The sequence below is a fragment of the Juglans regia genome, chromosome 11 (genome assembly GCF_001411555.2).
Source record: "Juglans regia cultivar Chandler chromosome 11, Walnut 2.0, whole genome shotgun sequence".
In the NCBI taxonomy this organism is placed as follows: Eukaryota; Viridiplantae; Streptophyta; class Magnoliopsida; order Fagales; family Juglandaceae; genus Juglans; species Juglans regia.
This window is the reverse complement of record NC_049911.1, coordinates 3,113,194-3,137,224: the sequence shown is the minus strand read 5'-3', so window position 1 is coordinate 3,137,224 and position 24,031 is coordinate 3,113,194. Positions and strand designations below refer to the sequence as shown.

Below are 24,031 nucleotides of genomic sequence, written 5' to 3'. Positions count from 1 at the left end.
ATTGAGATAGGATTGTGAATTATGAGGTTGAAATTTATTGGTAAAAAACTGAAAGTCTTTTCCATTTTTAGGTTTATGTTTTAGACATATCTTTGTTTAAGGGTTGAATCCCTAACTTAGCTGCTACTTTGGGTGTGTGACCGTTTGAAGCACCTATTGTTTACTTGCCAATGTTAAAATGGTACAACACATAACTATTTTTTGTGTTTTTCTAGAAACTCTTCAACTTTATCGATAACCAACATATTGTAGTTTTTGTGACAAACTAAACCATCACCTAAAAAAAAAAAAACCAAACTAAACCGTCACAAAATGTTTTATGTGATGGTTAAAATTCATCTAAAAATAGTCCACATACCAACACAATAACTACATCCTGAAATATATATTATCGATTTACTATTCAATCGTCGCAAAAAAATATTTTTGAACCAACATTCAATTGAACTTTCAGACGTGACCAACTTTTGGTGATAGTTGGTTTTCGTCTCTAAAAGTATGTTCAAACATACCAAAAAGCATTTCGACGTTCAAACGAAAACTATTATATTCGAACATAAATTGTTACATTCAAACATCAATTTTAACAATTGTCAATTTTTACATTCGAACGTCAATTTTTTTTCCATTTGAACGAAGTATATTGACGTTCAAATGTGAATTGATAATGTTTGCATGTAATATTGTACATAGGTTTGAATGTTAATTCTTTTGTGTTCGAATGTCAATCCTTGGGATGTTATGACATGTTGTTCAAATGCTATTGTAGCAATAATAACATTTTAATTAAATAACAGTAAAAATGGAAAATTAATATAATTAATAAAGTTGTCCACATATACATAGAGAATTCAAATTGTACCATAATTTCCAAATAAGTAGAATATAAAAACAGAAACATGCATTCTAAAGAAAATACATACATGCATGATAATTGTTTGAAACATAGAAAGCAAATAATTACAAGGCAATCATAATTAATTTCCAAATTGAATAATTGGGCATATAATTAATTTACAAACTATATAAACTTTATTTGCTTCATATCCTGTCGTGCGATATCTAATTCTTTGGAATTTCATGATCCTTTCATATACCCTAGATTTAGAATATCGCATTGCTAAAAAATAAACATCCATAGAAATGTTAAACTTATGAATATAAGAAGAAAAAAATTATTATGCCACCCAATAGTTACCGCTCCATTTGACCGTTCAGTGAATTTTTTTTTTTTTACTTAATGATAAAGAAATTAATTTTAAATGTATTGGTATATTTTTTTAATTTTTAAATATATTAAAAAAAATGAATAGAAAAATAAAAAAAAAAAGTTGACAAAAGCAACTAGCGGTAACAATAAGTAGTAGCACCGCTCATATAAAAAAGAATAATTTTTGCTTATACACAATTTTTTAATAATACATAATAACTCGAGTCAATATGAAAAAAAAAATTAATATGATTGCGGGTGTCATCTCAACTCAAATATCAATAGTAAAAAGTTAAGCTATTACTACAAAAAGAGAAAGGAAAAACATTTTATATAATGCAACTCAAATTTCATTCCGTAAGAAAAGAACATATTTGATATCTAATTTGCAAGAGAGAACAAAACATACAGTGATTTCAAGTCTCTCGAGTCGTCATCAGTTCTACTGATTAGAGATTTGAAACAGAAAATGGTAACTAGACATAGAGTAAGGGTGCTACCCGCATGGTGTGGGGTGGGGGCACCCCCTCCCCGCCCCCCGCCCCCAGGTGGCGGGGGCAGGGGCGGGGACGGGGGAAAAAATCCCATCCGCCCCGCCCCCTGCCTAGGCACCACATTATGTTAAAAAAAAATTTTTTTGATCTAAAAAAATTTTTTTAGATCCAAATTATCATATAATTTAAATAATAAATTAAAATTGATAAATATAAAAAAAATCTAAACTCATTAGAATTAGATTTTGGATTGATTTGGCCTCCTAGACCAACCTTTATATAGGAGGCCAAGGCAAAACAATAGTCATCCTTAAGCAATGTGGGACTTACTACTAAGTCTCACATTGCTTAAGGATGACTATTGTATTGCCTTGGCCTCCTATATAAAGGTTGGCCTAGGAGGCCAAAGCAATCCAATGACTTGAATATAATTTTAAGGCTTTTATAAATTGTGTATATCTATATACAATATATTTATTTATATATATAAATAATTTTTTTTTTATATGTGGAGCAGGACGGGGCCCCGCTGGGGTCATCCCGCCCCTGCTAGGCCCTCTCTATGTGGGGCGGGGCAGGGCCCCGCTGCCCACCCCTAACATAGAGCATCGAGATCGAAAAGATTAAAGGGACCCAATCTTGTTAAGTATAAGAGTGGACAACCTAATAATGGATATAAATACATTTCCAAAATTTCATCTTCAAGAAAATCTCATTTTATAAGGCATTAATCAATAATGATTAAAGTTCTAGAAAACATAATGTCACAATTAATGGATGCATGAGTTGGTGCATGCCAAGTGGTGATCAGTGGAGCGCTAGTGGTAAGAACTAAGAAGTGCTTGAGACTTGTGAGCAGACATGTTGGAAGGGAAAGGGTATAAACCAGATTCAGCCTTGCCGCGCAGTAGCGTTCTCCTCGTGGCCTCATCCTTGATGCAAAAATGATCTCCATGAAATTTAATGAAAACACGATTGTCAGTAGTGAATTTACTTACTGAAATTAAATTCTTTGCACCTAATGGCACATGCAAAAGTTTTTTCAGTAAGAATGAATTATAAGTGGAAGGCAATTTAGATTAGCCAACATGAGTGATATTTAAACATGTACCATAACTAATTTGAATTTGGTCTGGACCATGATAAGGCTCAACAGTCAGGTTGAGATTCTGGAAGTCATTCGTGAGGTGATGAGTGGCTCCAGAGTCAGTATACCACGTTGCGTCATTGTTGGAAGGAGCCGTAGCCGTCAAGGCAGTAGGTGCAGGATGAATGCTCTAAAAAGATTGATCAAAGCGATACCAACAAAAAAGTGCAAAGTGACCAGATTTACCGCATACTTGACATTGGACGCGAGACAACTGAGCATTGTTGGTGAAGGTACCTCGACCTCGACCGCGACCACAGTTGCAATTGTTGGAGGGATAACATCTACGGTTACCATTGTTGCGATTGTTGGATTGGCTTACACGAGATGTTGCAATATTGGCAGATGCTACTACCATGTCAAGGAGGAGGTCAATTGCTCAAGACTCACCTCATAATTTAATAGGTGGCCGAAGACATCATAATCAAGTGTCATAGGATCTACCCTTGTCGTAATGGACGTAATAAAGGGATCATAGGCTGTGTCAAGACCAGCCAGAAGATAGGAGACAATTTCAAAGTCCTCCAATGGTTTGTCAATGGCGGCAGTATCATATAGGTTCTTTGCTTTCTGAAAATAATTTGTGATTGAGGAGTTACCTTTTTTAAAAGTGGAGAGCTAGAACCCGATGCGAGTGATCCAGGCTTGGGAGTGAGCAGAGAGCATGCGCTCCAAAGCTAACCAGACTTGCCGAGATGTGGAGAGGCTGACGATTTGAGTCAAGACACCTTCGGACAGAGAGGATACCAGCAAACTTAGGATGATTTGATATTGCTGAAAACATCGTGTGAACGACGGGTTGGGTAATGAAACACCCCCAACATGGGGCAAGAAAGATGATGGAGTGCCGCTACCATCAACGAAGCCGAACAACTGCTGACCATGAAGATAAGTCATGATCTGCGCCTTCCATAATAAATAGTTGTCTTTGTTGAGTTTTATAGTAATGAAATTGGAGAGATTTGTCGGGGATGGCAGGTGGGAAGATTGATCGGGTGGGAGGTTTACAGAGGAGCTTGAAGAATATGAGGGTATGGATCAGACAATGGTCTTTGATAGCTCTTGATACCATAAAACAATAATTAATTGGATGAATACTCTGTTCCACACTAATCGTATGGAGGTGTCCTTCTTTGTTTTTATAAACAATATAGTTGAGTACAAGATAACAAGATAACAACCGAATAATCCTCACTTAGTTTGAATTACATTTATCCATATCTCTCTCAGTATTTGAATTTACAAATTGTATATCTCTAGGAGTGATATTCTCGGATTGATGTTTATCTTTGTGTTTGACTTGGTCTGGAGCATTATCACTTACAGGGTGCAGATAACATGAAATAGTCATATCATAATTACACAGTTTATCTCAACGCTTCACATGGCCAATTGTTCACAACATCAGATCGAGCACAAAACACAATTTCACAATTTCAACTACAAACACAATTTCACAATTCCAAATACAAATATTCCGATATTAGTTTGAGAGCCACTTACTTTCGTGAGGTGGTGAAACCTTTGGGTGGTCATCGGCGTCCCGCTTCACGTGGTTGCTCCCATCAGTTGGAGGTGCACACTTTCCTGGGTGATGGTGTCTTGGGCATAGAGGAAAAAGGGAGTGCGTGCGTGCATGTGGTAGTTGGCTTACAATGGTTCCGCTACGGGTTCAAGGTTGGGCTACAGTGGTGGCTTACGGAGGAGCATTGGTTTACGGTTTAAGACAGAGGGGATGGTCCAATCTTTGTCTCTCATGGTGCAGCAACGTGGACAACTGTAGAAGGGGGTTGCGCCTTGCCAATATGCTTTCGTTGGTGACCAGTACTTGGCAGTTGGAGGTGGCATAGGAAAACCGTTGAGGTTGTGGTAGTTTACGGGAAAAGGGAGAAAGAAGGGAGATTGGAGGGAAAGGGAAACAAAAAGAGGGACACGAGCGGGGAGAATAAGAGATAGACTTAACGGCCGATCGTGTGCAACGGCGCAGGTTGCGGTGGACGACACAAATACAGAGAGAGAAGGGAAAGTGAGTGCGTGGGAGAGATGAGAGATATTAGAGAGGGAGAGATTGAGAGATGAGAGGACATAAGGCTTACTGAAGAGGTGGAGGAATATGGTGGGGGTGAAGTAGATGGCACAGTTGTCAATGTAGAGGGCAATTGTGAGAAGGAGGGAAAGATAGAGACTTACCAGTGTGTAGTAGATTGGTGACATTAAGGGCGGCAACATGGGTGGTGACGAAAATGAAAACACAAAGAAGTGAGAGAGAAACATACTCGAGGAGATAGAAAAGAGAGGATGCGAGTGAGAGAAGAGAGATTGACGGGTTGTTTGGAAATAATTTTCATCTCATTCAATCTAATTTACTTCTCAAACATAAACACTTTCAAAGTAATCATTACAACTTTTTCAAACTTTCAAACAAAATACAGAAAATAATTCAACTTTTTCAAATTTCAAAATAAAAATTATATTAAAAAATTACATTCTAACAATATTTAACTTTATAATATTTTTTATTTAATTTTTCTTTCTCTTTTTCCAAAACTCAATAAATACTTAACTCAAGCCATCACACTACTATTTACAAACCAACTTATTATACTGTTCACAAAATTCTCATCTTATCTCATTTCCCAAGTCCCTGAGAGACAAAGATGTGAGAGACAATGCATAGGGAGAGAGAGGAAGAAAAAGAGAGAGGACGGGAGAGGGAAAAAGAATTTTAGGGTTTGATGGTTAGCTGGAAATTTTGAGGGCTCAGGTCAAGGTTATTGGGCTGGGCTTGGGTTTTGGGGCTGGGCTTCACCACTCAAACACAAAACATTTTTTAATTTTAAATTCTCAACATTTTCATATAATTATTACATAATTATTATTCAAACACAAAAATCATTACAAATTTTACAAATTTAGAAAAAAATACAAAAATCAATACAACTTTTACAAACTTAAAAAAATAATAATATTTAAAAATTGTATTCAAACAATTTATTAACTTATACTACTTTTATTCAAAGTCTTCTTTCTCATTTCTCAAAACTCAATAAAATATATTCACTCAAATCATTTTACTATTATTCACAAAATCTTGAGATACCCCAAGTGTTCAAGCATGCCCTTAGAGTTTTCATTTGTCTAAGGTTGTAAGTTTTCCGGTTCGGACCAGAAAACACGACTAGACTGAATGGTTCTAGTCGGTCAGAACCATACTGATAAAGGTATTGGTCAATTTCAGGCCAAACAATTTTAAGGTTTCGATTTTTGATCTGGTCCCGAGGTGTGGTTTTTTCACCCCAAATCGATTAAATAGTATATATAGTTTTTAAAAATTTTTTAATATAATAATTATATAAATTAATTATGTAATTTTTATCTAGCCTATCATCATTGACCATATAATATGTTAAATATACTATTAACTAATATGATATCAATTAACTAATATATCATATGATCATAATATTATATGCAATGATACAGACTCTAGTAATTAGGTAAATTCTTTGTAAGGTACCTAAGTTGCAAGTAAGTATGAAATATCTATAGACAATGACAATTATTCATTAACCATATATAAAATGTTAAAATCTTAATATAGTCCATTATTCATTAAATATCATAATTTATTTACATACTTTTGAGTACTAAGTTAGTAACTATTAACATCATAAATATAATTATAATTAAATATTTTTTTAATGAATTAGTTACATAATTTGCATTAAAGAGCTCATTTAATTTTAATTTTGGACTTTTTTGTATAGTTGGGCCAAAAATACACATTAGAAGGTAATTTTAGATTTTTTGTATGTTTGACCCATTTTGCACTGGTCTGGACCGAATGGACCAACCGAACCAATAGATAATAGTATGGTCCGGTCTATAAGGATAATTGATTCGTTCTAGTCTAAAAAATGGGTAGATCAAACTTTTCGGTCCGGTCTAAAAATTCCCTCGTGGATCTACCAAACTGAACTAATTATACCCTTACATTTGTCAGCTTTTGATTGGTTGATATAGGCATTCTAATTTCTAAATCACGTTGGAACTTAGAATACTTTTGAACCTGCAATAATTGTTCAAATGTAAATTATAATACATTTGAACGTGAATTAAAATATATTCGAATGTAAATTAAAACGTGTTTGCACTTTAATTATAATATTTTCTAACGTGAAATTCATTTGAACTTATTCGAGCGTTAATAGTAAAAGATTGGAATGCTAATGGTAATAGATTGAAACTAATTTGATAATTTTCATGTAGAAAATTGAGATTTTTTTCGTGACAGAAAAGTGTCACAAAAAGAATTGGTCAAAGAAATTTACTAGTCTTTTGTGATAGTTCTAGGAATCTGTCACAAAAAGGAACTTTTAGGCTCAGTTGATATTTAGAATATCTCAGCATATTTTTTAATAATAGTAAAATAATTTATAAATAATAATAAAATAATTTAAATTAAAATATTTATTAAGTTTTTTTTTAAAAAAAGAGAAAATTAAATAAAAATATTATAAAGTTAAAATATTATTAGAATATAATTTTTTAATATTATTTTTGTTTTTTGATTTAAAAAAATTAAATTATTTTGTATGTTTTGTTTGAAATTTTGGAAACGTTACAATGATTATATAATGATTAGATAAAAAGAAATTGAAGATTTAAAATTAAAAATATTTTTATTTAAATATGTTTAGAAATGAAATATTTGAAAATACTCTTATACACAAATGGGGCCTTAGGGCTCGTTTGTTTTCAGAGATGAGATGAGATGAGTTGAGATTAAACTTAAAAAGTTGAATAAAATATTGTTAGAATATATTTTTTAATATTATTGTTGTTTTGGGATTTGAAAAAGTTGAATTGTTTATTTTATTTTGTGTGGGGATTTGGGAAAGTTGTATGTCATGAACCGGCGGATGGATTCGGGACGAGGAGCGAAGAACCCTAGAGTTAAGAACCGAGGAGCGTCGAACTGGAAGTAAGAAACAAAAGCTGAAGTGATTAAGTGTTAAAGTCTAACTCGGAACGACGACGTAAAGAGATAAAGGGGAAACGGTGCGTAGTGAGATCCTGAAGACTGAGTCGGTGGCGTGCGTTGGAGGAGAAATCGTGAAGTGTGCGTGCGTTTCAAGTGGAATGGGGGGGCAGTGTGCGTGCGTTTCGAATTAAGCAGGGGTGCGTGCGTTTTATATTTTTAGTTGCTGCGTTTAATAACTGTTAAACGCACCGTTTAAGTTAGTAACTTCAAACGGTGCGTTGGAGTCAAGGTTGAGAGTTAAAACCTGTGTCTGTCATTTGCAATTTCATAGTCAGTAAGGTTAGTTTATCAATTGGGAGAGTTAGTTACAAGTGAGAGAAATTGTAAGCATAAAGGGAAAAAGTGAGTGGAGAGGAACGATATTGAGGAATCTGATTGTAAGGAATTACATTGTAAGGAGGTTGGGAGCCCTCAAAGTACTCCCGTAGCAATACAAATCTCTCATGGTATTTTCATCAAACACCTTCCGCACACTTTGTTTATTATCACAGCAACCATCTTCAACATTCCATCTTCATCCATTACAAACATCCATCGAGTTGGATTCATAACATTGTAATGATGAGGTGAGATGAGATAAGATGTTTTTAGAAAACAAACAAGGCCTTAATGACAGTCTTTTCAACGTCACTGATTCTAAACCGTTACAAAAGGTAAAAAATATTGTAGTGCCTTTAGCGCAATAGAGCTTATATATTTCGCAACTCTCTCCTCTTCATCTCAGGGCTATTCCACCATTTCTTGAAGGTCATTGTGGCCTTGAAGACATTGTATTTTCTAAATAAAAAAGGATTTTCGAATGAACAAGGACGAGAATGACCACCGACAAAGATCTAGTTTTCTGCCGAGGCCTTCACACTAACGATCTCAAGGTTCCAGTCAACTCCATAGAAGCGGTACCCAAGCTCCTCCATCCCACCCTTTCCCTGTCTTCCTTCCTTTGCTAGGATACATAAAATGATTACAAAGGGAGAGTTGGTTTTTTTTTTTTTTTTTCTGTTGGGGAGAGTGGAATATATTGAGATAGAATCATGAATTATAGAGAAATTTATTGGTAAAAAAATTGAGTATTTTCTATTTTTAGGTTTATGTTTAGACATGTCTTTGTTTTAAGGTCGAATCTCTTACTTATCTACTGCTTTGGATATGTGACCGTTTGAAGTACCTGTTGCTTACCTGTCCATGTTAAGAGCATTAGAATTGAATTGATCATCTTATTCTTCAAATTTTGATTAATATGTATCACTTTTAACTAATCATTCAAAACTTGAAGTCTACATTAGATTAGTCATCACACTATAATAATAAAATATTATTATTTTTTATTATTTATATTTTTCAATTAATTTTTATTTTATTTTCATAATCTTTAATAACCTCCAACAATCATATTCATTTTCATTTTCACAATCCAACAATCTATAATATAATAACCTCATATGTATATAGATGGTAAAATCTCATATGAATAAAAATCTCATGTCTATAATATAATAATATCAAAAAATACTTTTAGACTTGTTATAGTTATTTTCATATTTAAAAAAAGAATGTATTTACTGTAACTTATACTTTGGATAAAAACAATTTAACTAATTCAATATGGAGCAAATATGAATGATATTTACTAAATTTAAAGATGAAAAAATATTTGACTAATCCAATATCAATGCTTAACGTAATATAACATATAACTACTTTTTGCTTTTTTCTAGAAACTCTAGCCTTATTGATGGCCAAGAAAAATATCCGTACAAATTGGGATTTAAAATCAGAGGACTAAAGACTCTTCTAACATTTTTGGCATGTTGGTATTCATTTAAGGAAAAATATATTCATCATCTATTATTTCATCATCCCATAATGTGACATTGGATGATAGATTCACAAATGAAATATAATAAATAATCTCCAATCATCTAATACCACATCATGAGATAATGAGAAGATGATGAGTAATGTTACTCTTTTATTTTAACGACGGATATAAAGTGTCCTTCAAGAAGTGGGAATATGTTAAAAAAAGAAGAAGCAATATTTCACTCATAATAAACATGTAGATATGTAATGAAACAGCTTTAACCAGCAATGTCTTCTTCAACCACATAAAAATATTTACAAATTTATAGTCTAATGCTATGGGAATGAAAGTCTGCACTAACTCGATTGACAATGCTCTTTAATCAGAGCTGCTTTCAACTGCTTTTTACTTCTAATTTCCTTCTTGGATTTCTTGATGTTATTATCCATATGGGAAACCTGTCATTAGTCCAACACATACAAAATGTTTAATATGCAACAATAGAGGTGTCATATTTTATGTTTGTAAGTCTGTTATCTATACTTACAATGTGGGATTTCCAATCAATTTTATCATGCCCCCCAGAGACAGTAGCAGGCTGAGAATGACTGCATACATGGAGGAAGATGCGAACAAGTACAGAAGCATCCAGAGCAGCATATTCTAGCTGCACCCAAGGTATAGTTTTTGTTTCGTTAAGAGATTTTAGATGAATTTATAGGTCAAAACATAGACGATTCCACATCTGAAAACTTCTATCACCATTGAATCGAAAAGAGCTGCACGCATGCTTGAACAAAGACTAAAAAACCTAACAGGACAGGGAGTTCATTCGGTATGAAATCTAAGAGTTCAAATTATTTTCATTGCTTGGAATATGTGAAAAGCCTTTTCTGCTCAGCTAATATGAGATATTCCATTGTGCAAACATAAGAACTTAGCTTCGATAAGTGCTTGAATGGTGAGCAAACATTTATGTTTATTCCAATTCCAATTGACATTACAATAGATATACAATAGCTCTATATTACGCAATTAAATGGTGTTCATACAAATAGTTTCTCATATCAAAATAACCCGTAATTTAATGCTGCACAGGATCAGATATTGGACTGCAAACATTAAGGCATGCTGATTGGATGGAAAAGAATTTCATTTCCCCTTAACTGGAGTAGGCTTCTGTAGTTATCTTTCATGACAGTCTTCCTCATGCAGCTTTAGTAAGTTATAGTGTGAAGAAGCAATGAGAACGATACTTACCAAAAATAAAGAGCGAGAATGAATTTACCTGATTCTGAGTCAAAGGTCGTTGTTCCCAGTTGCTATTCCGCCTTGTCTTGTTCAAGCCAGCCCCCAATATTTTCTATATGGTAATGATCAACAAGAGATTGTGTCACAAAATTACATACTTATTGGATGTATTGCAACGGCAAATCATGAAGGGCCAGAGGCGGAGAGGAGAGTGTAGTAAGCAAACAGCAGTTAGATAGCATGTAACATACAAGAGATTATAGTAGGATCTCAAACTAACTCATCCTTAGTTTACCTTTGCAAGCCCAGACAGACCACCTCGACGTTCTTTAAACACATTCTGAATGTCCAGTAACATTTCATACTGCCTGAAACACTCCAACTCTCCATACGAATGAGCCAGCTGCTTCATATCGCATTGAAAGTTATAGCCTACAAGGTACACAGATCACAAAGCAGCCTTGTTCACGCAGGAGTTGATGAAATACGCCCAAAATTCTAGCAGCAATGAAATTTTGAACCACACCATAATCGTTACAAACATCAAGAAGTCTAGGGCCACATCTGAAAGGAATGCATAAACAATTTTTTTTTTTTTTTTTATAAGCATCAATACCACTAAGCCAGTGAATGGCTCATAAACAAATTTTATTCTAACGAATAGTTCTATGAAGCTTTCCTAACAGCTGTTTATATGGTCAATCAAAATAAATGTAAAATATCACAGGGAATATGAGGATTTTTTCTGTCCCTGCAGATAGAGAATTCCTTTCAAGCATATTCATTTTTTTTTTTCTGTCCCTGCAAACACAACATGTCTTTTATCTGGTTAAGCCCCAAACCCTTTTACCGCATCCCATCACACGGATTACGCACATCATTAGTTTTTCGCCGATGGGACGTGGTCTCTAGAAATTGTTTGCATCCAAGAGTTCGAACCTTCATCTTGGAAGGAGCAGACCACCAAGACAAAGACCCTCGCCACTTGAGTCAATCCCTAGGGGTTAACATACTCATACAAGGCTTTAGAAGTCATAGGTAGATAATTTCTTTCGAAGAAATTCATTTGTGCAAGGCTTCACAAGTCAATGAACCCCAATGTATGCATTAGATTTATCATACCGAGTTTTAGAATTCTTGGAGACTGCAAAATGCGGGTCATACAGATATCTAAAATGTGAGGCACATCTTCGAATAACTTTATCAGATCAAAGATGAAAACCATCTTTTCGGAAGCAATCTGCATGATCGAAACCTGAAACATGGAACATTTTAAAAGGGATTATCCAAATATCATAATGGCCAAGAAACAAAGTCTTTGCTGGCAATAGACAAAATACCTATCCATCAGATCATAGACAATGCCAATAGATATACCACACTAGTATATATCTCCCGTCACACAAGGTTATTTTTATAATTAAAAGTACTGCTCCACAAAGAATTAGGGTAAGAGGCAAAGTCTCTTTGTTGTTCCCATCAAATTCACTCTCTTTTAATTATTATTTTTGTAAATTAACCATGAAAGTAAAAAAATAGCCAGCCACAATACAGTTTAAGTAATCACAGCAAACCAATATTGCCCCAGGAGCTACAACATCATTATTAACATATTTCCAACTCCATTGCTACTGCACTTTATCCATGAATTTCAAGCATTCCACCTTTTGTTAAATTATATTAACTCGGAGGAGATAATATGATTGAACTTGGTTTCTGCTTCATAACAGACCATGTCGATGAAGAAACATATATCCAGACTTGAACTAAAGAAAAGGCAGTCTCCCCTCACAAGTCAAGCTAACTTAGGTAAATCCTACGAAATATTGCAAGATACAGAAGAGCCAAAATTATTTTCTATGGTAAGTTGGGTAGACAAAAAAATTCAAGGTCCATAATTAATATGCCAACCTGGAAGTCCGTATACTAAGGATCCAGTAGAATGACAACATCTATCTATTAATGGTCCAGCGAGAGGGAGAGTGGGAGAGGAAGAAGAGAACCAACAAGGAAAATGGTAGAAGATAAATCTGATTACCTTATTTGGTTTGCTGCCTTTTTCATAATTGGGCTTCCATTCACAATCAACACCCACAACTTTACATCCCTCAAAATGGCATGTCGCATTTCGCAAACCATCAACTTCATCAACCCAATTTATGTCTTCAACCGCCAATTCGTTAAGACAAAGATAGCGATTATGCAGATGACTTGTGTCGGGCACTATAAAGCGTACAGTAGCAATGCATAAGGGTTTATTTGTTTACAGCCAAGCAAACTACCCAATGACACTTCCATATTTACAAGTAATAACTTATTATTGATAATTGAACCTCAAGTAAAACAATTTTTTTTTTTTTTTTTGATAAGTAAATTTCCTTACACAATATAAATGACCATAGGATTTTATGATAATATGATGTCTATTGGTTCTACAATGCAGGAAAATGATAGCCATAATGCTAAGAGAAAATGTTGAGCATTAAGAATGACACATTTATTCAATAAAGCTGACTGTCAGAGAACAATATGGTAAGAAGGATCAAAGTGCTGAACAGAGAATATAAGGCTTGTCAAGAAATCATTATATGGAGAAAATGTTTAAATGAGGTAATGATGAAAGGTCGAAGAAAAAATAATTCCATGCTATCAAACAGGTGGAAGGGGTAGCATAGAGCACTTTTAATAATTCAAGGAGCTTTGATTCAGAGTAATAAGAAGATGCAAAAATGCAGGGGTTTTGTTTATTGAGAAAAAAAAATTAATGGATGGAGAAGAATCCCAGCTTGAGTTTGTGAGAATAAGTGAGTGTTTGTGTACGTGCAAGAAAAGTTGGAGATTAAAATGACTATGGACAGGGTGAGAAAAACTTATGAGGGAGCATTCAGGTGCAATGGTGCAATGAAAACAAGTTGATGCACCAATACAAGGAACAAGATATGAAGTTGTAGCAGTGAGAAACAAGGAGAAGGCCAAAGGCTGCAGCATTGACTAAGACAAAGTGTCAAGAAATAATTTTGCATGATCAAGAGAGGCTAAACTCCAGCCAATATTGATGACACAAAAGAACTTGCCACTAGCCAAGTATGATGACAGTGATTACAAAGGTAAACAGAACATACATAGTATACCTTTGACATGCGGAAAACCTTCAAGGGAGTATCGATCACACAGCTCATCGACCTTCTCAGAGTAACCAGCTTCCATTGCCAAATTAACCTTGAAAATTTGAAATAATAATAGATTTAGTGTCTATAATCAATGAAAATAATCAATGAAAATACCCCTGCAGCCAAAATAAAAAAAAGAAATGAAGCAGTTAAAAAAAATGTAACTAATGTTCCAAACAATAGTTCTACAACTTCTATGCATCTCACACCTTTCGGTCAGGGAAAGTTTCGATACAATTCCTAGCTAAAAGCAAGTAGATGATAGATACGTAATTCTAGTACTGTTCATGTCAAAAGCTACTAACCAAGTATTCAAGAAGTTGTCTATCCCTGTTTGTCTTTGCCTCTGCAACTTCCCAACATCCTTTTTCTGCCAGCTTCTTTAGTGAGCTGCAATGTTGGAGGTATATTCTTACTGTTCATTTTTGGGGGAAGGGTAGGACTAAAGGCATCAGACTCTGAAAATTGGGTTCCAGGGAATACAAATCATTTAAAATACCTTTCTTTGCTCTTATGATATACATCGGGAAATTCCTGCCGCAGATTGTTTTTCTTTATGATATCATTCGCATGCTTTAACATGCTCCTGTCAACGTACTCCTGAACAAGTACACATAACATTTGCTTTCCCATAAATGTTGCCCACTTGTCTGCTGCTTCAAATTGTTTGTTCTGTATCATACTGAGGAGAAAAGACTGTCTGGATTGGCGAATGGAAAATTGCTCTAACAGAGAGACTGCTGTCATGTATGACTGAGATTCTATCAGTTGAAAAATGTATTGCTCAAGAAATGACTTGGCTGCATCACAACCACACTCATTCCTTTCCTTTACTTGGTACATGGCTTTCTCAATATTATTCAATTTGATATCAAAAACTTCAAGTATCTTCACAACAATCCTCTCATCATGGTTCACAAAGCCCCGCACAATATCAAGAAATAACTTAGTAGCTAGGTCCTTTGCTTCCAAGGAGTCTGCTGGATCGGTTCCTAATTTTAGGTAACGGCGTAGAGCAGATACAATTAAATGACTGAAGCCTTCACAATGTAATCCAAATATGGGCAAGGCATATAGACACTGAATAACAAATGTAGCTGGGCCAGGTTGGGGATCATTATGTAGCACTTGATAAACTTGTTGTTGAAGAGCTCGAAACTTCATAGTTGCCTTACATGTGCCTAGGAAATGCATTCAATGAGAAACAAACATGCAAAAGAAGGAAGCATGAAATTTGAATGCTAGCAAGGTAAACTACTGGGATCTTAGTTATTAATTCTTCATTCTTAGTATTCATAAAACACAGTGTTCAAATTAGATGCACTAAATGGCCAGCTGAATAAGATGTCAAAATGAATGTTCAGATTACTTTATTGATCGGTAAATGACTAAATTACTTTGCAATGTAGGAATTGTTTATCCCCTAAATAATGTGAAAATCAACAAGATCTGGAGGATACTATAGTAAGTTGTTCAAATTTAATCAGCAGTGAAGCTGATCTAACCATATAATGCAAAATCAGGTTTAATAGCAAACCTAAGCATCTGACTACACCTCACTACCGTAGGTATAGAATTGAGGCAAAATAATCAAAATTTTTCCATTAAGACCAGCTTTATGAGAAAACCAGTATCCAAGCAGGATAACATTGGCAATGATTCAACAATAAGTAACTGACCATCTTGTAGTAAATCGCTATGCTAGCTTAAGAACCAATAGTCACAGTATGTAAGGGAGTTAATAAAGGAAAGGAATGGAAAGAAAATAATGAATTGAGATTGAATGGAATGGAATGCATTAGAAAGGAATGGGGTGTTCTTCTTCTTCTGGTCTGCTTGGCAATTTATAGAAGGGATAGAATGGGGAAAAAACTGTCATTTCACAATCTGTCCTCTTTCATGTGTAAAAATGAAAGTCCATATCATTTAATGAATGGAATCAAGCATTCCGGCCACCTCTCTGTGGAACACATAGGAGGAACTCATTTCAACCTTTATTTTCCTTTAAATATCTCCAAAAAAAAAAGGTAATAGCTCCACCATTCCTTTTCCATTTTAATTCACCCAGTTCCAGCCACCCAAATGAGCTGTTAAGGTGAGAAGCTCAATGCAAGTACTTCCAATATTATAAAACAAATGTAAAAGGAGAAAGATTAAATAGGTAATCAAGGAAACTAAACGATCACATCAAAGTGATGATTGGAAGATACATCCTACCATGAATATAACATTCTTTCAGGAGATATAAGAATACCACCGGAGAAATGTAGGTTAGATCAGAAAAGGCATGCACACATATAGTTCCTGTTGGGTGAGTTTTGTCTTTTTCATTGGGTAGCTCAATAGGCCTTTCCTCCAAGCCCATGTCAGAAAAATCAGTAATGATCCTACAAATGGAAAGAATGATTAATTTGAGGATAACATGTATATTGAAAGATCCATATCAATTAGTAAATCACTTCAGTGCCATAGATCCAATACAACAGCTGCAACCCAACAACTAACTGTCGTAGAACATTTTACAGAAAGTAAACAAATCTAGTCTACTCTTAAATTGATTTAAGATTTATGTACTGTCCACTAGGAAGAAGTACAGTTCAGATACTACCAATTAAGGCACAAAATGAAAATCTCAACAGAAAGTATAAGTTGCTTTAACAATAAATCGGCACTCAGATCTGTTGTGAGTGAAACAGAAATCCATATGCAGCTAGCTCCAGAGCCTGGTGCCATGGGGTTAATGCGTAGACAGTCAGCATGTGAGTTTTCAAATCTGAAGTTAAATTAAAAGCATTTACTTTAAGGGAACTTCACTCCTTTATAAATCATGTATCATATGACTTACAGCACAGCATACACAAGTTAGATAGATCAGCAATGCTAATGCTATAGTCAATTTATTATTTCATCAATTCTCTATTCTTCCATATCTACCAACTCCCCCAATCACTGAAACTAAATGAATAATGGATGTCCACGATAACCATAGTTGTGTTAGGGGATTATCTGATTTCACCTTTTATAACTATGAAAGGGTATATTGACTTGCAGCCATCTAATAGGATAAATCAGTAAATCAACTTACCTTAATCTTAAGTAAAGACTTATGTCTCACAATATCTTCACACTTACTTTCCTTATATTACCTAAACAGACAACAAGACTTCAACCCCATCTAATTCAACTGCATCCTTAAGTAGTCCCTACAATTTCATTCGTGAGTCATGCCCAAACAAATTGAAGGTAATTTACGTTTTACACTTTTTCTATATATTTGGAACCCAAACAAAATCCATGGCACTCTAGAACTTACCTTTTCCTTAGATACCCACACAGACTTTTTTTTTTCTCCATGAAAACACATTCCACACCTAGAAACTCTTCTGGTTTCTTAATATTGCCAAAATATACAGAATTCACACAAATTACTTGTGTCCTACATCTTCTCGGGAACCAAACAGAAGGTGAGACTCACCTTCCAATTTAGGCTAGAAAGCATAGCAACAAACTAGACCAAAATACTTGAGCCTAACCATACAAAAAATTTACATCACAATTAACTAAAACAACAAGTCAGTAAATGATTAATTAACACGTGCATTAGCAAATAGCACAGAAATGGCACGCACAAATACTTATGAGGCCATTTTTGTACGGCTGAACTATAAAGAACCAAAAAAAGAGCTCATCAAACTTTGCAAAGAGAGAGGAAAAGAAACACTCATGCATCTTTTACCACAAATTTACTTGTTTTTTATGCCATGTTTGTCTTCAGGGCTCCTCTCAACTCAATTTTTCTCATCCTATCTAATCATTACAAATTTTTCAAATTTTCATATAAAATAAAATAAACAATTCAATATTTTCAAATTTCAAAATAAAAATAATATTAAAAAATATATTCTAATAATATTTTATTCTTCTTTTAACTTTAATCTCAACTCATCTTATCTCTAAAAACAGACTAGGCCCTCGACTCTTTGGTTCCGGATAAAATGCAAAGAAAACTTCAAAGAGACCACAAAAAAAAGGTCCAAACAAGTCTTCACCGAAATCGCCCTCAGCTCACGGCAATGCAATTATATATCTTGGTTTCTAAATTCATCATGCCTACAAAAATCAACTAAAAATACCTTTTTTTTCCCAATAATTTCTCATCAAACAAACAACGGAGTACATTGGGGGAGAAAAAAGAGAATATGAAGCTGAGAAGCGCCGACTTTCTCGTGCTTTGAATGCAAAAACAATTTCTAGAAACATAAAGACTCGGATATTACACTTGACGTCGGTTTGAATGCAAATTTTCTTCGCAACCAAACAATAGATAAACAAAAACAGAGAAAGAAACTCACCGAAATGATTCAATGAATTTCTTTAAGCTTCTGCAACTCTCACTCTCATTCTAATTCTCGTTCTGCCGCAATGACCATTTGCGTGTGGCTTTGTATTTATAGATTAGTTAAAGTACAAAATCTCATTTAAAAAAAAAAAAAAACTGAAACAGTAAAAACTAATAATAGTATTGAAGAAAAAAATTGGATGTCGCGTTAATAAGTATTAAACGAATAATATTATTAAATAGAATTTTTCTATTAAAATATATATTAAATAATTAAATTTTCTTTTCAATCACTTTCAAAATAAATAATTATTTACATCAATAAGAGTCTGGCAATGGATAAGAAAGTACAGAAGAAAATTGACAAGCTATAATATATTTGGATGTTTAGATGAGTTTTGAATGGTAAATAATAGTATTTTATAAATTTTAGTAAGATAAGTTTAACTTCTTTAAATTAAGATGAATTTAATTTTTAATAAAGTAGTGTATCACATCAATAATTAGTTTAAAATAAATTGAATTTGGTTCAATAACCAAACGCAACCTTAGTTTCATCGGTGCCCACCAAATCTTAGATCCTTTTATAAAATATCAATGATATTTCTCCATTTTTATAAGAAAGACATTTAGATTTAAATATAAATATTTATTAAAAATTATATTTACAAATTGGCATGGATAATACAAATAATCAAATATTTATATGACATAATTTGAGTTAGAAAATAAAATTTAAAATTAAATCTCATAAGTTAAAACTTATCGAGTAAGTAAGCTGGATGATGTGTTCTCCATACTAGTTTTAAAAAAAACTCATTTACTATACACTAATGATTAATAAAATATTTTTAAATGAGTTTATGAATTTTTCTTTTAATATTTCAAGTGATTTTAAAAATATTTGAAAATAACACACAAAATAAAAAATATATATTTTGCACTTCTCAATAAAAACTCTCAAGACTCCTCTCCATAGCCCAAAGAGTCCCCAAAACCATATTATCAAGTTCATATTAAATTTTGAAAAAGGCTATGAATATTAAACTTTTTATTGCAAGTATTTTAGAAAAAATAAAACAGATAAAATTGGGTTTTGACCATTTTTATGTGTTTTTTTTTTTGGTGGACGTGACTCGAGACGACATGAAAGTTCAGTTTCACCGTTATACGGCAATCGCGGAAAGGACGACTTCAACTTTTTTTGTCGTTTTATTCAAAGAGTTACTGCACTTTTTCAGTTTATTTATTTATTTATTCTTGCACTTTATTTGGCTGCTGATCTGTGTGGCGTATTATGACACGTGTAGCCTCCTAAAGAGCTGTTTAAATGTACAAGTGACTGACCATAGTGGACGAGCTGACACGTGGACTCATTGTACGAACTATGACAGCAAATATTTTATTATTTGCCTCGTGCAGTTGAGTTAAGGATTCAAAATATTTTAAATAGTTATAAAATTTTTAAATTAAGATGAGATCAAATAATTTATTAAAAATTTATATTTTTTAAGATTTAATAAAAGAGTAGGCTTTATTAGTAATTAAAAATTATTTAATAATTATTGAATAATAATTATAAATATTTTAAATTTTAATTTTATATGTTAAAAGGGATCTTATATCAAGATAAGATAAGGTATATATACAATATAATGACATTAATTGTGTCAGAAGAAGGGGAAGGTTAGGCGTGAAGGAGATGAGATGGGTGTCAGAAGGGTTTTTTGAATTGTCTGGATAAATATATAAAGATAAAGTAAGATAAATACAGTATAAAGATAAAATAAGACGAGTTGAAAATATGAATTTAAACGTTTGGATATATACATAAAACAAGTGATACACCTCAGAGAAATGATATATATTTTAAAAGAAAAAATCTATTCATCATTCTAATTTTCATCATTTTCTGATAATTTCATGATGTAGCAATAGATAATAAGTTCATAAGTAAAATATAATAAATAATTTCTGATCATCTATTGTTATATCATAAGATGGTGAAAGGATGATGGAAGTTAGGATGATGAATAATATTACTAATTTAAAAAACGCTATAGGCAATCGGGAGGGGGAATTGTTGCCCCCGTGGAAAATGAAACGGGGCGTTTTGGCCCCGCATAATCAAGCATATTCACTTATTTTCTTCACCGGTCTTTCCCTTCTACTTATCTTTTTTTTTTGATAAAATCCTCTGCTCATAGATGAATTGAGAGAGCAAAGCCACTAGAATTGCTCCAAGAACATCGACATTTTGCCAATAAGAATAAAGATCAGGAAAGAATCTGCAATGCTAATGACTATCAGTCCTATTAATGCGAGGTAAATATTCCTCCTGGTTTTTGATCCGGCATTCTTTTAGTAACCTCTTTTATCTTCTCCATTTCCTCTTTTGCTTTTGATTTTTCTGCAGGTGTCCTTTGCCTCATGTTCTTGAAGAACAGCCCTTCATTCCGATCTTTCTCCATTTGGCCTTCAAACTCTGCGACCTCATTTTCAATCTTTCTCCATTTGAATCATCATTGGGCTTGCATAGGCACACGAAAGAAATCTTTGCGTTGAGGTGTCTTTTTGTGTGGAAAATTCCATGTTTGGTTGTAGTGAAAGATGTTTGAATGGTTTTGATGGCTACCATCTTTAATGTCTTTTTTCTTCGCGAGAGATATGGTATGAGTTTTGGGATCAAACGAAGACGATGCCTTCCATGAAATTTCATTCTATTTTTCTTACGTTGCAGTCGATTTTTTTCTTTATTTTTTTAATACTTGGCAGCCGATTCCCTGGGGGTTCCCACCCCTCGGTTGCCTGTAGCTGTTTCAATTTTATCTATCCTTAGAAAATTTATCGTTCGTTTAGATGATTTTTTTGATGTGACGGTATCACACCATGGCAAGTCGTTATTAAAAAGTAAATAATCATAAACATAGGAGAAACAAAAGTTTCATTTGTGTTCAGAAAACTTTTCAATTTATTTAATTTAAGTATTATAAACTTTTTAAATTTTTATATAAAATAAAATAAAAACTTTCATTTTTTTAAAATTTAAAATAAAAATAATATTAAATAAAATATTCTAATAATATTTTATTTAATTTTTAATTTTAATATTAACTCATCTCATTTCATCTGCAAAAATGAGGATAAAAGAATTTAGAATTTCAACCTTCATCTTTTCAGATTTTTAAATCCCCTTTTTATTTTGATTTTGTGTTTTTTAAGAAAAATAAATGACATTACATTGGTAAACTTTATATGGCCTAATAACAATACTCCTACAATAATTATTTTTTTTATTTCTTATTTTTATAAACGATTCTTTGCATTATTTTCTCAAAAACTCTCCTCTTTTTTATTGGCAAAACTCTCTCCACAAACATCCAGATCCTCTCTCCTCTCCTCTCTCTCTTTCTTTCTTTGTTTTTATAAATATTTTGTTTAATTTATTTTACTATTTTCCTTTTCGATTTATTTTGTTTTTATATATATCATACATAAATATTTATATCATCATCTTTTCGTCGTCACGTGGTGTGAAATTACATAAAATCATAAAAATAAATATTTATTATTATTATTATTATTATTATTATTATTATTATTTTTTGCATAGGGTGTCCGACAACAAAATATCAATTAATTCTAAGGGTATACAAGTTTTTGGTAAAGAATATTTCACAAATACACCTTTAATAGTTTAATATGAAATTCCACCAATCTTTTATAAATTTGCTTATAAATTTATAAATTTATAAATTTATAAATTTGCTTATAAATTTAATATGATGATCCTTATAAATTTGCTTGCATTAATTATTACAAGGAAATTATGACAAGTAACCCACTTAATCGAGTATTAGTGTGATATCTTAGAGGACTTACTTATCATCTTTTACACTACATATTAATATGTGATTTATTATTTTTATCATTCTATTTAAATATATACAAATTGATGTGTAAATTGATGTGTTTAAATAAAAAGTAATATTTTATATATACAATTGTTGAGTACGTAAACGTCTAGTAATCATTTTGAAAAAGAGTGAGATTTACTATTAAAAAAATATTTTTTAAAAAAAATTATGCAATATTTATTATTTTTTTAAAGAGATTGTGTAATATTTATACTGTAGATATAATTTTTCTTAAATAAAATGATAAAAATAATAAATTATATATTAATTCATGGTTTGAAAAGTATCAATTCTAAGGAATCGGATGCGCCGTCATCATTTTGGAAACAAGTCGCATGCGCAATTTTTGTTTTGTGAATATGCAAATCTTAGAGACCCCAAAATTGTACGTGGCATGTGAAGTCGGTCTGGTGCACAATCAGATCAGTCCAAAAGAAGAAGAAGAAGGTTTTGCAGAAGTGACCAAAAACAGCGGCAGAACCTTTGAGAGATAGAGAAGGCACTTGATCATTATAGTAAAGACTTTAATTAGTGTCAAAGATGGAACTAAACTAAAGACATTTTAAAATAATGGATAAGAAAATGATGACATTTGAACCATACCTCTAATCAAGAGAGAGAGAGAGAAATATAAAAATAAATTTATAAATCGACATAATTTCATATGGTATGTTAGATTTAACGGATTATATCAAATCACGCCAGTTTGTGAATATTTTTTGTATATTATTAATGCATAAAAAATTCTGAGGGATAACTCAGTTGGTCCGATCTTGGATTTGCTCCTCAATAGTCATCGGTTCGAGTCCCTTTAAGGTCATTGGAGATTTATCTGGTCATTAACTCCATGACCCTATGAGATTAGTCGAGGTGCGCGCAAGCTGACCTTGACACCCACGATTATAAAAAAAAACTGCAATTTTTTTAAGAATGAAAACCACCAATTTAGTGTATTTTGTATATAAGTTTCTGATATAAAAATATATATTCAACATATCTTAATTAATGATTTTCTTACATTAACAAGTGCGATGAAAAATAACATATTCTATAGTAATTATAGCATTATTCTTTTATATATACAGTCTAGAGATAACTTCAATTTCACGAGAGTTCATAATCTTGTATATATTGTTTTTTTTTTCTAACTTATTTAATATATATGAACCAAAATATGTGTATGGTCTGAGATGGGACCATAAAATGAGGATAGGCTTAGATATGCATCAGTGATTTGAAGTTGACCCACTTTATATGTACAAGACACCAATTATTGATGGCCGGCCATTTCGATTTTGAAGTGCATTGCCAAAACAAAACTGGATGGCACTTGTCCACTTGTTAAAACGTCACAAACCCATTAATTAAAGAAACGAATTATATAAAAGCAACTTTTACAAATTAATATATTAGAGTTATTTTATCATAAAAATAATTTTATAATTTAACAAATTGTATCATGTTATATTAATTTATAAAATTACTTTTATATAATTTCTTTATAATTAAAATATTTCCTCTGATGATATATTACTGTCACATTATTTGAGCTAGCGCTTAGCCAAAAGTTCCAATTAATGTCACCAGACAAATGTTTTTTTATAGGAAGACGATATTTTTATAACATTTTACATAATTATGTTTTAAAGTAATATTAT

At 32.6% G+C, this 24,031-nt stretch overlaps 1 protein-coding gene and 1 long non-coding RNA gene across 3 annotated transcripts; one reads left to right on the top strand and one right to left on the bottom strand.

Moving 5' to 3' along the window:
• Positions 1–9,911: 9,911 nt before the first annotated feature.
• On the bottom strand, positions 9,912–18,558 carry LOC108991022. 2 transcript variants are annotated; one of them, XM_035683105.1, is made up of 11 exons: positions 18,470–18,558; positions 16,335–16,504; positions 14,617–15,298; positions 14,423–14,507; positions 14,070–14,166; positions 12,986–13,170; positions 12,070–12,202; positions 11,243–11,379; positions 10,985–11,059; positions 10,244–10,363; positions 9,912–10,154 (listed from the first exon to the last, which is right to left on the bottom strand). In XM_035683105.1, exons 2-11 carry the CDS (start codon positions 16,480–16,482, stop codon positions 10,053–10,055), a joined length of 1,764 nt encoding a protein of 587 aa, XP_035538998.1. In that variant the 5' UTR covers positions 16,483–16,504; positions 18,470–18,558; the 3' UTR covers positions 9,912–10,052. The 2 variants fall into 2 exon arrangements, with proteins under 2 accessions (XP_035538998.1, XP_018820711.2); XM_018965166.2 differs by having other exon boundaries at positions 14,079–14,166.
• A 2,118-nt stretch (positions 18,559–20,676) lies between these two features.
• On the top strand, positions 20,677–21,098 carry LOC118349825. Its single transcript, XR_004802745.1, has 2 exons — positions 20,677–20,781; positions 20,873–21,098. It is a non-coding gene; the product is annotated as an uncharacterized LOC118349825 (long non-coding RNA).
• Positions 21,099–24,031: the final 2,933 nt, after the last annotated feature.

Coding starts and splice junctions, on each gene's coding strand:
- LOC108991022 (XM_035683105.1), bottom strand. CDS start 16,482: ATGGGCTTGGAGGAAAGGCCTATTGAGCTACCCAATGAAAAAGACAAA. Junction 13,171..14,069: donor GCATGTCAAAGGTATACTAT/GTATGTTCTGTT, acceptor TACGCTTTATAG/TGCCCGACACAAGTCATCTG. Junction 12,203..12,985: donor AAGGCAGCAAACCAAATAAG/GTAATCAGATTT, acceptor TCCATGTTTCAG/GTTTCGATCATGCAGATTGC.